At 44.9% G+C, this 15855-nt stretch overlaps 1 protein-coding gene across 1 annotated transcript in view; it reads left to right on the plus strand.

Moving 5' to 3' along the window:
* Positions 1–15855, plus strand: part of EP300 (E1A binding protein p300) — an 84673-nt gene that overhangs the window by 51909 nt on the left and 16909 nt on the right. The window contains exons 7-19 of the mRNA XM_036759199.1: positions 2167–2260; positions 2732–2869; positions 3516–3633; positions 4090–4264; positions 8069–8146; positions 8502–8611; positions 9697–9855; positions 10111–10548; positions 11732–11911; positions 12105–12261; positions 13226–13344; positions 13890–14129; positions 14657–14745. Coding sequence (XP_036615094.1) covers positions 2167–2260; positions 2732–2869; positions 3516–3633; positions 4090–4264; positions 8069–8146; positions 8502–8611; positions 9697–9855; positions 10111–10548; positions 11732–11911; positions 12105–12261; positions 13226–13344; positions 13890–14129; positions 14657–14745 — 2095 coding nt within the window. The remainder of the gene's footprint in view (positions 1–2166; positions 2261–2731; positions 2870–3515; positions 3634–4089; positions 4265–8068; positions 8147–8501; positions 8612–9696; positions 9856–10110; positions 10549–11731; positions 11912–12104; positions 12262–13225; positions 13345–13889; positions 14130–14656; positions 14746–15855) is intronic.

Raw genomic sequence — 15855 nt, forward strand, 5'->3', positions numbered from 1 at the left:
TTTTCCTTTGCCCATTACATCCAGTTATTACTCTGTCTCCCCATCCTCATTGGTATCTTATCCTCTTACTACTTCCTCAATGTACTTAAGTCATTGAGGACTTAAGTACCTAGGTCAATTCTTGGCCACCCCATCCCCTGCCATGTTATTGGCAAACTTATTAAGCATGTTGAAATATTGATTCCCTTGAATAATCACTTCCATGTCGGCATATGTACACCTTTGTACTATCACTCTCCATCCCCAGCTACATTTGACACTCCTCGTTAAGCTTTTGTGACCCTACTCTATCCTGGTTTTCCTCTCACTGCTTCCTCCCACTCTCCTTCGCTGCTACATGATACACATCAGGTTCTTTAATTTGGTTGTCCCCCTCCTCTCCATCTATTTATCAGCTCTCATAGGTCATTTCTGTACCCAGCCCTAGCTTGAGTCTCATTTTACCAGCTGCGCCGATTGAACGTTTCAAATGGGATGTCCCAGAGACCTCTTAACCTGTCTAGAACTGAACTTGTTTTCTTCCCTCATACTCTCTACCCTTCCATCCTTCCAGCGTCTCAGGTTCATTATATAGTAATTAGCCTGGTCCTCTTCATATTTTTTTTACCTTCATTCACACATACTGCCTGACCCACATCACATCTCAGTAGATTTCTTCTCTATGTGCCCCCTTCTCCTCTGACACTACTCCCACACTGGTAAGGGTTGTGATGGCAGATACTTCCCTGGAGTCTCTTACAGCCACATGCTGTTGTTTGAGCTTCAAGCAAGGCTCTGTCTGTCAGGGCAGCTCTCCTACTCGGACAACTTGAAAGGTTTCCTGTTGCCTCTAGGACAAAACATTAACTCTTCTGTGTTTAGTTTTTAAAGCCCTGTACAATCAATCTTCCTAGTCTCATTAAACATTACTCTTCTCTCAGACTCTGCCTTTCTAGCCAAAGGGACCATATTTCTATTGACAAGGGACCTCTCTGTGTCTTGTCCTGGTGCCTTTGCCCTGGCTCTCCCCCGTACCTGGAATACCCTGCTTCCCTTCCCTGATGACATTGTCCTCTGTATAGAGCCTTTTCTGGTCCCCTTCCCATATATTTACCTACATATATTTGTCTTTCTGCTGTTTGTTTCCATGGGTACTTACTGCTTCCTCAATTATAATGTAAGCTTTTTGCAAGTAGGGATTGTTAAATCTTTGTTCATGGATCCAGCTGGTGTACACAGATACTTAATAAGATACTTGTTAACAGCTTCGCACAGTTGTACCTAGAGAGTATCTGAACCCATAAAGGGAGACACACACACACACATACATATGCACGCACGCACACGCTCGCGCGCAAGCCAGAGAACTCTGCTTTAGGCTGTGGAGCTATCGCTACATAGAGAGCAAGAGGCACCCCTACCTTGACAGCCAATTCCAAATTAAAGCCTCAGCTTTCCGTATCTATCCCTAAATGGTGATAATACCTGGGCAGCCCAAGAGGTTTGTTACATGGCTTAACTACCAGAGGTACTTACTAAGCCTTGGAGTCTTCCTCATTTGCTCTTTCTCCCCAGTTCTCTAGGAAGACCTTGTCCTATACTCTGCCCTTCTAGAGTCTTGCGTTCACTGTATTGCATGTCAAATGTGAGCCATATTGTACACAAGCTAAGCCAATAGGCCCCTTCCCTTGTTTGTGTTACTGGCTTTCTGTCTTTGGGAAGCACCTTCCTTTTGAGTATCCCCCAGAGGTTGTTTATAGTGTGACTGAAGGTAGTCAGACCCTTCTCTTGTTGATCTGTCCTACACTTTTCGCCACTGTTTCCCTTGCCTGAGAACAAAATGAGGTTTAAGGGCACTGTCTTTTTTCCCCAAAAGTGATATCTATTTATAGTTCTTTCCAATGAACACCATTGGATTGTGGGCAGGAGTGTTCCTTCTTTGAAGGAATGGCTGTGTTCACTGCCAAGTATATAGAGAAGGACTAGATGACCAAATAGAGAAGAGGTAATAATGCATTGGCCTCACAAGAAACACAATAAAAATTGGACAAATTGAGTTTTAGTGAAATGTTTTTAAGGCAATATTGCTACAATATTTTGAGCCTAAGTTGTGTTGCAGGAAAGATAGCTCAACGTGGAGATTCTTGAAGCGTTATTTAATTTATATTATGCTTTCTTATTACCCAGGTGCCAGTCCTATGGGGGTAAATGGAGGTGTGGGGGTTCAGCAATCTAGTCTGCTCTCTGATACAATGATGCATTCAACCATGAATTCTCAAAAGTAAGTAATTTTGGTTAATGATCTGTTTCTGCTATTTGATAAAAATGGTTTATTGTTTATTGTTTCTTTTATTCATTACCCTGAGAAGTTTGTTGGATTTGAAGATACTATACCTGTTGAGACTAGCAATTAGATTAGGAGTTATTTAAATATCCAGTTCAACCCAGTCCACAAAGAATTGGGATGACACGGCTTAACTGCTTGCTGGGGGTACCTGTGTTTTGCTGGATACTATAAACCACCTTATTACAGTGCCCAAAATCAGCTTGGCTTCACTTATTTGTTAAACTGTGGGAAAGCACAGCTTTCTGTCTCAAAACTCAGAAGGTTTTTTTATTTTCTGTAAAGGAGAGAAGATCCACCTATTGTGTTCTCTGTAAATCACAGCAATCACCACAAGAGCTCTTTGTCTTGAATATGTCTTTTCTATTCTTTCTTAGTGTAAACTGTTTTATTGATTCTTTTTTAAAGCCCGATGATAAATGAAAATGCCAGTGTTGCCAACCTGGGGGCTCTGCCAGCTGCCAGCCAGCCAGCCAGTGCTGGAATTCGGAAGCAGTGGCATGAAGATATTACTCAGGATCTCCGAAATCATCTTGTTCACAAACTGTAAGTTGGTGGGCGTGTCTACTTCCTGACAGTGAGCACATGCCTCTGGCCTCTGTCTGGACTGCTCCTGCCCTGACTCTGCTTTTGCCTCGTCTCTTTCTTGGTCTTTACTTTCTTACATTGTATTTGACTCGCTGCTCACTTTAACTCCCAATCTGTAGCTATTTCAGCGACTCTGAACTTGTGTATTATATACACATATGTAGGACAAAAAAAATCCTCTTGATGCACTTCCTCATCTCTTCCTCTTCCCCAGCACAAAGAAATCACTATCAGAAAAACAAGGAGGAAGAATTATATTATTTCTGATAACCTTCCCATATATATATTTTGGTAAAAAAAGGCTGGATTTATTTTCTACTGATAAACTCTGCTAGGTGGCATGGTGCATAGAGCGCCAGCCCCAAAGTCAGGAAGACCTGAGTTCAGATTCAACCTTACTAGCTTATAGCTTGCACTTAGCTGTGTGAGACCCCAGGCAAGTCACTTAACTTCTGTTTGCCTCAGTTCCCTCATCTGCAAAATGGGCTGGAGAAGGAAGTGGCAAACCATGCTTTTTGTTTTGCCAAACCATCTTTGGCACAAAAGAATCAGCTGTGACTGAAAACGACTAAATGAACACTGTGTTTCCTGTTTCTGCCCTCAGTGTCCAAGCCATATTCCCGACTCCAGATCCTGCTGCTCTGAAAGACAGGCGGATGGAAAACCTGGTTGCATACGCTCGGAAGGTGGAGGGGGACATGTATGAATCTGCGAATAGTCGAGTGAGTCTCCTGTCTCCCCCCCCCCCCTTTGGGGGATCTGTGGGGCGGCTTACAGGAATTGCTTTGTGTGGAGCAGTTACCTCATTGTATCAGCATATGAACCTCCAACTCTTTATGCGCGTCCTAGATGCATCTTCTGTTAGCAGTTTGGTTTGTTTTCAGGTCCTCTAACCCCACGTGGAAGATGGGTCTGCTTTCCAAAGCTCCAAATTTAGGTACTAATATCCACATTGTAAAGCCAATTACTAAGTATGTTTTTAAGAATTAAGAATCAGTGTGTCACCTTTTGGTGGGAAAACTGCATCCATCCATTGCTGTGAAGGAACATAGGCCAAATTCCTACCCTTGATGTGTGTCAGTCCGTCTAGACAGATCTAATAACTCTTTCAGTCTATTTTTCAGTTTCCCTACTGGCACCGAATGACATCCTCTTTCTCTTTCTCAAATGATGAAAAGGCCGAGTACTACCACCTCCTTGCCGAAAAGATCTATAAGATCCAAAAAGAGCTAGAGGAGAAACGCCGGACCAGGCTCCAAAAACAGAACCTGATGCCAACTGGCCCAGGCCTAGCACCGCCTTCCATGAATCAGGGGCCCAACCTGGGGCCCCCACCGCCAGCAATGGCTGCCAGTGAGTGCTGCTCTGGGGGCATGTTTGGCCAGGGCCTGAGGGCTGCATCTCCTTGAGTTTAGAGGCCATGTGGGCTTTTACAAAACAGCTCCGAGAAGACATTTGTCAATGGCAGCCCATGAACTGTCTGTGCCTGTGGGCAAATAAGAACACACTCACATGTGGTAGAAAGACTTCTTGAAGGCTCTTGCCTTCAGAAGGGAAGGAATAGGGAAGTTAGTCTGTCATGGGGACAGAGGATGAGTTCAAGCTGTCTGGGACACATCTGCAGTGAGAGCTGCACTAGTAGAGGTTAGTAGAAAGGTGGTGACTAGGTGCAGTGATCAGAGAAGGGGACGTACTGACAGGATATTACACGGGTAAGAGCAGCAGGCCTTGACAGCCAGTTGATCATCTGGCATGAGAGAAAGGGGCGAGGAATCAAGGCTGACTTCTAGGTGGCCAGTCTGCATACCTGGGGGTCAGGGGGGTTGGGTGGTGTGTGTCCGTGTCCAGTCCCAAAACCCCCCCGCCCCAGTAGGGAAATTAGAAAATGCAGTCTGTTGGTGCAAGATGATGAGTTCAGTTTTGGATGTGTTGAGTTTAAGTTGTCTAATAGTTATTTGGGGATGCAAGGCTGGGGGAGGGGGGGGTCACCAGAATGATGAGGGCTGGATAGGTCAATCTGAGAATCACTGGCATTGAGATAATAATTGCATCCATGGGTGCTGATGAAGCCACCAAGGTAAAGTGTAGAGGGAGAAGAGAAGAGGGCACAGGATTGACAGGCATGACCTGGATGAAAATCTACCAAAGGAACCTGAAATGGAGGGGTCAGGTAAGGGGGAACCAAGGAAGGAGCAAGGAGAAGAAAGTGATTGATGGGGTCAGAGACTGCTGAGGGGTCGATAGGGGTGCAGCTTGATTAGACATTGTAAACAACTTTGGAGAAAGTCAGAAGCCAGACCTTAAAGACTAAAGCACGGGGTAGGGAACCTGCACCCTAGAGGCTGCATGTGGCTCTCTAGATCCTCAAGTGGGGTACTTTGAGTCCAAGTTTTAGAGAACAAATCATTTCATGAAGGGGATTTGTTCTATGAAGTCTGGATTCAGTCAAAAGGCTGCACCCAAGGACCTAGAAGGCCACATGTGGCCTGGGGAAGGCCATAGATTCCCCAGCCTTGGACTCTAAAGCAAGGGAGAGGAAGGGAAGTAGAGCCACACACTATGTCAACTTTCAAGGTGTTTAGCCTTGGAAGCATGGAGCCATCAGATGATAGCCAGCAGACGTGGCTGGGCAGATTGGGGAGACCAGAGAATGTTAGCGGGCAGCAGGGAGATAGCGGGGATGAGGCTGGGCAGCTGAAGGAGACAGGATGGAATGGAATTCCTTGTGTAAGTAGAGTGGTTAGCCTTGGCAAATGCCCTCAAGGCCAGGACCTCAGCTGAGAGGGTAGGGATGGACCTGGGTCCCTGAGGTGGCAGAGGGGGGTGACAGTGAAAGTGCAGGGTGACACCCTAGGAAAGAAGTATGAGTGGTCAGAGGTTGGCGGTCAGGGTGTGAACAGTGCCTCGGGGTCAAAGGTAGCAAAGGAAAAGATGAAGATGTGTTAGTGTGCTCTGGAGTAGGCGATCCCGAGGTCAGCTGGGAAAGGGGATATTTCTGTTGCGGGGATAACAGTCCATGAAGGGGAATGGAAATAGGGAGACCCACGTTGGGGGTGGGTTTCAATCAGCTCAGGGTTCACAATCACTGGGATAGAGGAGGGGCTTGTTCATCAAGGAATGACTTCAGGTTGGCCATCGGCCCTTTTTAGCTAGGAAGCTCTATACTGGGTCAGCGTAGAGAAGGAGGCAACTCAGGAGGTCGAGGGGGAATTGCCCTATGAACTAAGAAGTAAATTGATGAGAAATAGAAGGCCAGTAGTTGTTTCAAATGAGAGTTGTGGTTTTGCCCATTGTAACAGGGTCAGGTATCTTTGTGGGCAAGATGGGGAAAAAAGGGTTAGGATGAAATTACTTTATAGCTCATTGAAAAATCAGAATGCTAGTTAATAGATTCCTGTCACCTTTGAAGATGGTCTGAAACAGCTTTCCACAGGTCTCTAGGATCAAGAGAAAGAAGTCATCTAACCCCACAGGAGAGCTAGCTGCTGTTTGCTCTTTAGCTGCTATGATAAATGAATTTAGATTCTCAACAGCCAGAGATGATAGGCTGAAATTAATTAACTTTACATGGACTTACCTTAAAACATTTGTCGGTAAATAGGGCAAACAGCCACCTATTTTTGCTTGACCAACAAGCCATTTTTTTACATTTTAAAATACAACTTTACTGTTTTTAAAATATGTAAAAACCTTTTTTAGCTCCACATGCAAAACTTTGTCAGTCTTTTGACTTAATACAGTGTGCTGGTTAGGAGTGCTTTGGTTTAATAGCAGTTAATATTACAAATAAGGGTTTTCAAATCAAATTAGAATTTAAAAAAAAAAGTAACCATCTGGGAAACCCTTTTGAAATCACCCACTAAACACCCCTCACTAATTACAAGCTCAGTTTACAGTGTACCAGCACAAATACAGCATCTAGTCTGAGAAGTGATGGTACCGCTGTATTCCATAAACATGGGACCATAACCTGAGTGTATTCTTTAGTTCTTCTTGTCCCATTTTAAAGAGAATCATTTGAAAATTGGAAGGAAAGGCAGTGTGGAGGTTCTTGGCAAAGCCATGACAGAATCCTAAGGGTGGTTAGCTCTTTGCTGATGTCGGAGGGTCTGGTCCATGTATATCAGAGGATAGGGTCAGACCAATGCCAAGGAGAGAGAGAGGACAGTGAAAGCTTCCTTTCCATAACTGGGATTTCAAGCTGAGACTTTCGATGTTGTAGAAGAGGGTTCTTTCATTTGAGGGGAGTTGGAATAAAGGAGTGACTGTGTAGTTGTTTTTCCTTCATTTTAATTTCATTGATAGCCTCTGGTTTACACTTGTTAATTATGTGCACTGGTTCTAAAACCTATACAAGGAGAGCTTTATTTTTGTTTTGTTTTGTTTTTTGCTTCTTTTTGATTTTTTGGTGAGGCCATCAGGGTTAAGTGACTTGCCCAGGGTTACCCAGCTAGTGATGAGGCCGGATTTGAACTCCAGTCCTCCTGACTCCAGGGTCAGTGCTCTATCCACGGTGCCACCCAGCTACCCCTGAGAGTTTCCTTTTAATTAGAATGTGACAAAGCATGAGATTATCACTAATCCAGTAAATTATTTGTTTCTTCATATTTCAACTAGGCAGTCTTTTTGTGGGGCTGTTAAGTAATCTGGTAGACAGAGCACTGACCTGGGTATCAGGAAGTTTCCTCTTCCTGAATTCAAATCTGGACTCAGACACTTAGTAACTATGTTACTAAGTCACTGGTCACGTCACTTTGTCATCTCCTCATTTTTAAAATGTCCTGGAGAAGAAAATGGCGAATCACTTTAGTGTCTTGACCATGAAAGCCCCAAACGGGGTCATGGAAAATTGGACAGGACTGAAAACACTGAATGACAAGTGACCAACTCATTGAAAAATAAATGCTCTTTTACCACGTAATAAATAAATACACACGTATATGCATATGTTATGTTTAATTCCATTGGAGGAAGTGGCTGGGCCCGTTTCAGGGAACAGCTTGTAGTTGAATTGGGCTGTGCAGCCCCTCACTTAAGACCAGTGATTTGGGCGCTGACAGCTCCTAGAGGCCATCTAGTCTTATTTCAAATGTTACTGGTTTTTATTCTATTTTATGAAGTAAGATGTTTGCCTCGTCTTGAATTTTTTCTCCCCAGACGGTCCTTTGCCAGACCCGACTATGATCCGTGCCAATGTTCCGAACCAGATGATGACTCGTATGCCTCCACAGGCAGGTACGTCACAACGGGATACGGTTCAGATACAAAGTCATCCCAGTGATCCAGATTGTGATCCTGCCCCAAACTACCTTCAGACAGAAACGCAGAACCACCTGAATTCACATCTCAAGCTTTAAAAGTAAAATGAAGGGGTTCTGACTCACAGTGAAGTGCCATTTAAACTGTTGTTGAGAAATCCTGAGAATTGCATGTTAGAAAATGTTCTCTCAACCAGCTGTAGAGCATCAGGTCGTGAGCAGATTTCCTTAATTATTTTTTAAAGGTAGAGTATTTGTGCCTTGAAAAGTAGCTCCATGACATTAAGTTGCTTGTGTAGCCACACATAGACACATCTATGTATTTTAAACAGGAATGAATCAGTTTGGCCAGATGAACATGCAACTGCCATCCATCGGACCCAGGCAGACACCTCCTCTTCAGCACCCTGGACAGCTAACCCAGGCTGGGCCCATGAATCAGGTCAGCATTTTAGTCTTCATTTTCCATTGATGCTTGATTCTTCTCACCCCCACTCCCACCCCCACCCCCATTGGTAGCAGTGGTGGTAGTTGTAGTAGACAGTTGTAAAACATGCCTTCCAAGAGGGGAAATGAGTCCTTCCTGCTTGTGGAAGTGAGGTTAAACTTTTCTAAATACAGAATTGACGGGAGGGTGGTGCCATGTAATAATTTAGATCAGTAGTATACTGGGGCCTTGTGGGTTCACAAATGGAGGGGGGAGGGGGTGGTGATTGCATCAGCCACAGAAATGATATTTTGTTGAGTTGAGGCAGTAGATAAGAAAATGAGGTATCACATGGTGTAATGCATGCATAAGAGTGTAGTTGTGTGTGGATATATTCTTTGATTCTGCCTTTTGAACAGAAAGGTCATCTTATCAATTGACCTGCCTAGTGTAGTAGTGAGTATTTGTGTTGTTAGGTGGGGAAAATTGTGATGCCAACATCCAATGCTGCTGAATCTTCAGCTGATTTGCTCTCCCATCCATTAATCAGTTCTGACGTTCTAGGAGGTATTTCCTACCTTCTTCCCTTGACCACTCTTCTGCATGCCAGTATGTGTATCATGCATTGATGACAATTGTTTATGGGGTTAGACAGTTGGGAGTAATAGGCCTATTGGTAGGCCTTTGGGTTGATTGTAGGGGGTGGGGTCCTCTTTATCATCATTGCTTTCCCCTTGGCTGTCCCACTCCTTTCTCTTAACTCCTATTTTCCCCCAAATCTTACATTTAGTAGAAATTGTTCAGTATCTACAATGGTTGACAATTCCTTTCCTTGATCACCCTTTTTAGGGAGTGGAAATGGGGCAGCTCATTCCATTCTTAAAAGAGTTGTATTTATTCACTAAGAGGTTTATCTTTGCATAAAATTTAAGTCTTCACAACTTCTATCCATTCTGCCCTTTGGGCCCAACCGGGAAAATTCCAGTCCAGCTACCATGCATATTATGATGATAACTTTTCCGAGCTCAACCTCCTTAGTTCTTGTCCCCATCTTCATGGCGTGATCTCAAGGTGTTGGGGGGCTGTGTGCTCTTTTACAGTCTCTCGCCTTTGCCTCACGGATGCAACAACCGGGCGTTGGCCAGCCTTCCAGCCAAAACCAATTCCTTCAGCAGAATCAGTTTTCTACTTCCTCTCAAGGACTGAATGCTGCAAATATGCCTATGGCTCAGCCCAGCAGCCAGGCCCCAGTGTCTCAAGTATGTACAGACCTTGCTCTCATATTCTCAACTTTCAGGGGAGCATTTGATGACTTGTCTCTGTTGATTTTTGCTAATCTGAGTGGGAAACACATTATGTTTTGTAGATATTGTCTAGGGAAAACACTTTTTGTTCCCCATTTGGTAAATTTTAGTTAGGTATATAATGATGTTGACCATCGCAACGTGTTGACTTGCTAGATTCAGGTGGAAGTGTTCCTTATGTGAACTTACAAAATGGATATTTTTTAATAGGCACAGATGTCCAGTTCTTCCTGTCCTGTGAATTCTCCTGCAATGACCCCAGGTTCTCAGGGGAACCACATTCACTGCCCCCCTCTCCCTCAACCTTCTCTGCATCGGAATTCACCTTCTCCAGTCCCCAGTCGGACTCCTACACCACATCATACCCCCCCAAGCATGGGGTCCCAGCAGCCTCCTGCTCCCGTAGCCTCGGCCCCTGCTCCAACACCCCCGGCAATGACCTCTGGACCACAACCCCCTGCTCTCCACCCGACTCCAAGACAGACGCCCACACCTCCTCAGGCACAGCTTCCTCCCCAAGTGCAGCCTCCAGTTCCTGCTGTCCCTTCAGTCGAGCCGCCCCAGCAGCAGCCCCTCTCCCAGCAGAGCACCACGGCCTCGGTGCCCACCCCAACGGCCCCACTCCCACCTCAGCAGCCTACGACTCCAGTATGTAAAACCTTGCCCTTTCTCTATTCTCTGCCTTGCACAAACCCTGCCAAGTGAACTCTGTATGTGCTGTCATGAGTGCCCCGTCGTGGCAGGTGGCCAGCAGGCATTCAGTACATTTGATGGTTAGGGATGGGATCAGTCCTTGTGCTGAAGGAAAAGTCCCTTCTGTGATTGCTCCCTCCACAGCATCCTGGGAGAATTGGGGGAATGCAGCAAAGATACCGACTAGGAAGGCCACCAGCCAGCTGGCTGCGGGAGAGATTCCTTCCAGTCTATGCATCTGGCTGGTCTCTGGATGGTATTCCTTGATCATGTTGCTAAATACATATAGAGTCTAGACCCTAGGCTACGGAACATAGGTAGTTTAAGAAGTATAAAGGGATGGGGATAGCCCTGGATTCAAATCCATCCTCAGAAACTTAATAGCTGTGTGATGCTGAACAGATCCTCTTTGTCTGCCTCAGTTTCCTCGTCTGTGAAGTGGGAGTGATAACACTTCCAAGGGTTGTTGGGAGGATCCATTGAAATCACGTGTGTCTGGCGCTTAGCACGTGGTAATGCTCCTTCTTTCCTCTTTGGATTCCCATGGACCTAAGCATCCAAGCGTCCTTATTGGTAGAAATCCCGTTTTCCTTTTGCTGTCACCAGTCGGATCACTCTCCATCTTCAGATGGTGTGACAGACACCCCTTGAGCGCGCCAGGAGTGGGGAGAAGAGTAGAGTAGCCTTTGGTGAATCGTGAAGCAGTGACCTGTGTTTAGGATAGGAAGGGACTGTCACCTCCAAAAGGGAAGGCAAGGGCCTTTGTGCATGCCTTGGTTGGCCTGGGCCTGGCATGAGCTATTTTATTGGGGTGAGATTGGATTATTTAGGGGCTGCTTTTTTCCCCCAGTAGAGTTAGAAGCTCTTTCAGAACTTTTCTTTTGATTCTTCCAAGGCACTTGTCTTGTTTTTCTTAAATGTATGCTAGATATTCAATACATGTTGGAGAAAGAATGAACAGATATTTACGAGGTTTGGGGGGCCTGCATTTAAAAAACAAATTGAAATACCTGAGTGAAAGAAGTTGAAATAAAATGGAAATTCCACTTAGGAAAAGGTGAATTAGTAAGCCCCCCCAAACAGATGTTCTCCAGGGTACATTTTCTTTTGTAATTTGGACCCTTTGCTTTCTCCCTAGCTTTCCCAGCCTGCTGTGAGCATTGAAGGACAGGTATCAAACCCTCCATCAACTAGTAGCACAGAAGTGAATTCCCAGACTGCCCCCGAGCAGCAGCCTTCACAGGACATTAAGATTGGCCCCAAAATGGAGGAGGATCCATCAGAACCAGGAGACACCCAGCCAGAGGATAAGCCGGAGGTAAGAGGAGTGAGTCTTGCTTCATGTGATCTGATCAGCTCCTTGGAATAAAAGAAATAAAAACATTTGAAAAATGAGCACGTTCCAGCTCAAATTCTAATGATTATTTACATCTCGTTAAATGAGTTCCTTAATGATGTCTCCTCAGAAAATGCAGGATGCTCTAGGACAGAACCATCTACCTGTCTTTTAGGTCAAAGCAGCGGCCGCGGTGGAAGATGGTAAGCTGGAAGCCATGGACACAGAAGAGAAACCAAGAGAATTGAAGATGGAACCAAAGGAGGAGGAAGAGCAGCCAAGCACTCCGGCCACTCAGTCTTCTCCAGCCCCAGGACAGTCGAAGAAAAAAAGTAAGTCTAGGTCAGCTTCTCCTTTGTGGAAAATGGTTGCGGGGCAAGGGCAATGGGGTATATGCACAGACTGGTCTGGAGTGGCGTGAGATACTGCTTACAAGTCCAGCAGAGGTGGGCCAGTGACATCTCCCTTCTTCGCCAGTGCTCTTTCCGTGCTAGCGGTTGTGGCCTGTGCGTTTGGGGGTTTGGGTGCATGGGCTCATGTCCATGGGCCCAGTCTTGTCTAATCCCTTTCATCTTGTGGGCACAGTTCTTCTGAAAATACCTTTGAGGATGCGGATTACCTTTTTATCATCACATTTTAGTAGATTACTAAGCCTTTCCAGGGGTTGCCTCCTTTTACATGGCTAATTCCTCCTCTCACTTGAAGTTCAGTTATGCTAAAGGGTTCCAGAAACCCAGGAGCAGTCACGAACTTCATCTGTATCCGTTGGCATCGATGCCATTGGCCCAAGCATGGGCTAACAAGCACTGCATATAGGGGACTTCTTGAGTGTTCAAGTGACTGTAGTAAGACTGGAGCCCTGTTTTTAGTCCTGCGTGCTGCTCTTGTCACCGGTATTTTAATGATGCTCTGTTTGTAAGAGGAAGGTCCTAGGACCCTGTCTAGTTTGTAATGTCTGTTACTATAAGTGTCATTTGAACACTTTGGGGGTTGTTTTGATGTGTTCTACTCCGCAGACACTTCTCTTGATTCTGATCAATTCTAGCTAGTTCATCACTTTTTAATAACTGGACAGAGGGGATTGACCTCGTTGAAGTCTCTTGATAGCACATTCTCTGGATAGGGTTGCCTGAAATTGACAACGTCCTCCCTCCCTCTGGAAAGATTTCTTTCTTTAGTGGTCATTTCCTTGTGTTGGGAGTGGGGTGTTAGGGAGGGGCGCTCTAACTTATTTAATATGTGTGTATGTGCGTGTATATATGGACTTAGTTATTTTTATTAAAAATTTTTTTAAAGTTTTCAAGCCAGAAGAATTGCGGCAGGCACTTATGCCAACACTGGAGGCCCTTTACCGCCAGGATCCAGAATCCCTTCCCTTCCGGCAGCCGGTTGACCCCCAGCTTCTAGGAATCCCGGTATGTGCATGACTGTGCCCTCCTGCCCACCGCATTCCTGGATGCCACTGAAGTACTACTGCACTATTACAAGATAGTTTTTTTGGTTGATTGACAGACACCTATCTGTTATATTATGACATGTAGAATGAATCATTAGATTGAAAATTATATGCTATGCTGTAAAATTTTCTTGTAGCTTTTAGACAGAAAGGATCATGGACAGAGAGCATTGGGTAGTAAGAAAACATCAAAAGTGACCGTGCTGTCCCAAGAAAATAAGATAGCTGAGTCATGTTTTGTTTGCCTGAGAGTTTGAAATCCATTCTTCCACTCAGGATTGTTTCAGTGCCAGACTTGGCTCCGCAGAGTACAGGACAGAGAGCACCTGCAGCTCTCGCCCATAAAGCCTCAGAGAGCTCAAGAGTAAATGACAGCTCTTATCACCTTGCTCCCTTTGGAAGTTTATTCTCTTAAAGACAGATAAATGACCCACAATCCCTTGTTCCTCAGACTTTTGCTAGAAGTCTCTGAAGTAACACCTCGTGTCTGCTTTGTCTCCCTAGGATTATTTTGATATAGTGAAGAGTCCCATGGATCTCTCTACCATTAAGAGGAAATTAGACACTGGACAGTACCAAGAGCCCTGGCAGTATGTGGATGATATATGGCTTATGTTCAACAACGCCTGGCTATATAACCGGAAGACATCACGGGTGTACAAGTACTGCTCCAAGCTGGCCGAGGTGTTTGAGCAGGAAATCGACCCCGTCATGCAGAGCCTTGGCTATTGCTGCGGTAGAAAGGTAAGAAGTGGGGTTTCCCTCAATGGCGTTTATGTGTCTGAAACAAACCACACCCCTCACAGTGGGCCTGTTGAAGGACGTGGTCTCTGAATCTGTGTTGGGTGGCAGAGTTGGGGCAGGCGGGGAAGCCTGGGAGCCTGGGCCATCATCTCGCCTCTCCGTGCCTCAGCCAACTCACAGGCCGGTTGTGAGGGTAGCTGAAATCAGAACTATATCAATGCTAGTTGTTGCTTCTTCCTTTTAAAGTAAAAGCTTCTTTCCATTACTATACTTAGAAGAAATGATGCCCATTAGAAGGAATGACTAAATCAGAAATTTGCTTATGTGCTATATTATAATTTTTTTTTAATAAAATACTTTAGTCTTAGATTTTGAGAAGTAGAACATTAACAAATAGATGAAGATAAGTTAAAATTGTGAGCTTGGCAGGTAGATGTTCCTTAAAAAGGATCTTGATTTGTCAGTTAATGAACTGTTCTTTTGGCTTGTCATTCACACCTTTGCAATACTTACAAATTGTCTTGCAGTTGGAGTTCTCGCCCCAAACACTTTGTTGCTATGGCAAACAGCTGTGTACAATCCCTCGAGATGCTACTTACTACAGTTACCAAAACAGGTAAGCCTGACCCTGCAGCAGTCATACTCGATTTTTCCTGTACCCCAGAGAGGCTACCCAGGCAGCCAGGAAAGGCTGGGCATGATCCTCTTTTTCAGGTAGAAAAGAGTTGTCCCTTTCTGTGTTTCTAGAACTCAGAGCCATGAGGAACCTGGGAGAGATCTTTGGGTCTGGCCCTGGTATTTCTCTCTCAGCTAAGGCCCAAAGAGAACCAAGCAATTAGTGGTCGAGGTGATACTAGAACTAGAACCCCTGTTCTCCTCGCATGTCTTAGGAGGTTCAGTGCTTGCTAATGTAACTCTATGGCTCCTCTAGTTCCATGTTGGTATTCTGCATTGGACTTTTCACATTGACCTGGAATCCTGCATTAAAGTGGATTTATTCTTGAACTCTCTTTAACCAGCCAGCCAGATCCTCTCCTCCCCCGCCCTTTTAAATACACTGGGAAAGTCATTGATGTTACTTCTCACTTGTTCTTGTGAGTTTATCTCTGTTGGCGACATTTTTCTTTGTTACTAGCTCACAAGAAGTGTCCAGTCCTTCTCTGTTCGCAGAGAGGACCATGCCGAGGTCTTTATATTCAGGTATATGTGTGTCTGTAGACACACAGACAGTCCCTTTATCCCAGGCAGTCAACAAGAAGTGTCCTTTAGCAATATTAGTTGTATGTCTGCATTGCTGCCTCGGAGTCTTAAGTGCATGTAGTGTAACTGTGCCCAGTATCTTCTTTGCCATACTGGCATCCTGAATGGCAAGGCTAGAAAGCCAAATGAATTTAAATGAACAAGCATTTCTTTAGTGGTGCCCCCTTAGTACTGAGGCCTTTCCGGCTTTGAAAAGTGATTGTTTTAGTTAACATTGCCCATTTTTTGGTGTTTCTTAAAGTTAGGTGCACTCACTAACATTTTGGTGGTAGTTTGAGTGTCCATCGTTTATAATTTAGTGATATAGCTAAGGATAAAGTAGCTACAAGTCTTAAGGAATATCTTGTATTCTAACAGCAAGTAATAGTTGTCATGAAACATTCCCCATTGTCCTGTTCTCCCCACCCTCACCCCCCAATATGTTGTCGTCTTGACATATCATTTTGGCTTCTAAATTCCAACCCAG

The sequence above is a fragment of the Trichosurus vulpecula genome, chromosome 5 (genome assembly GCF_011100635.1).
Source record: "Trichosurus vulpecula isolate mTriVul1 chromosome 5, mTriVul1.pri, whole genome shotgun sequence".
Classification (NCBI taxonomy): Eukaryota; Metazoa; Chordata; class Mammalia; order Diprotodontia; family Phalangeridae; genus Trichosurus; species Trichosurus vulpecula.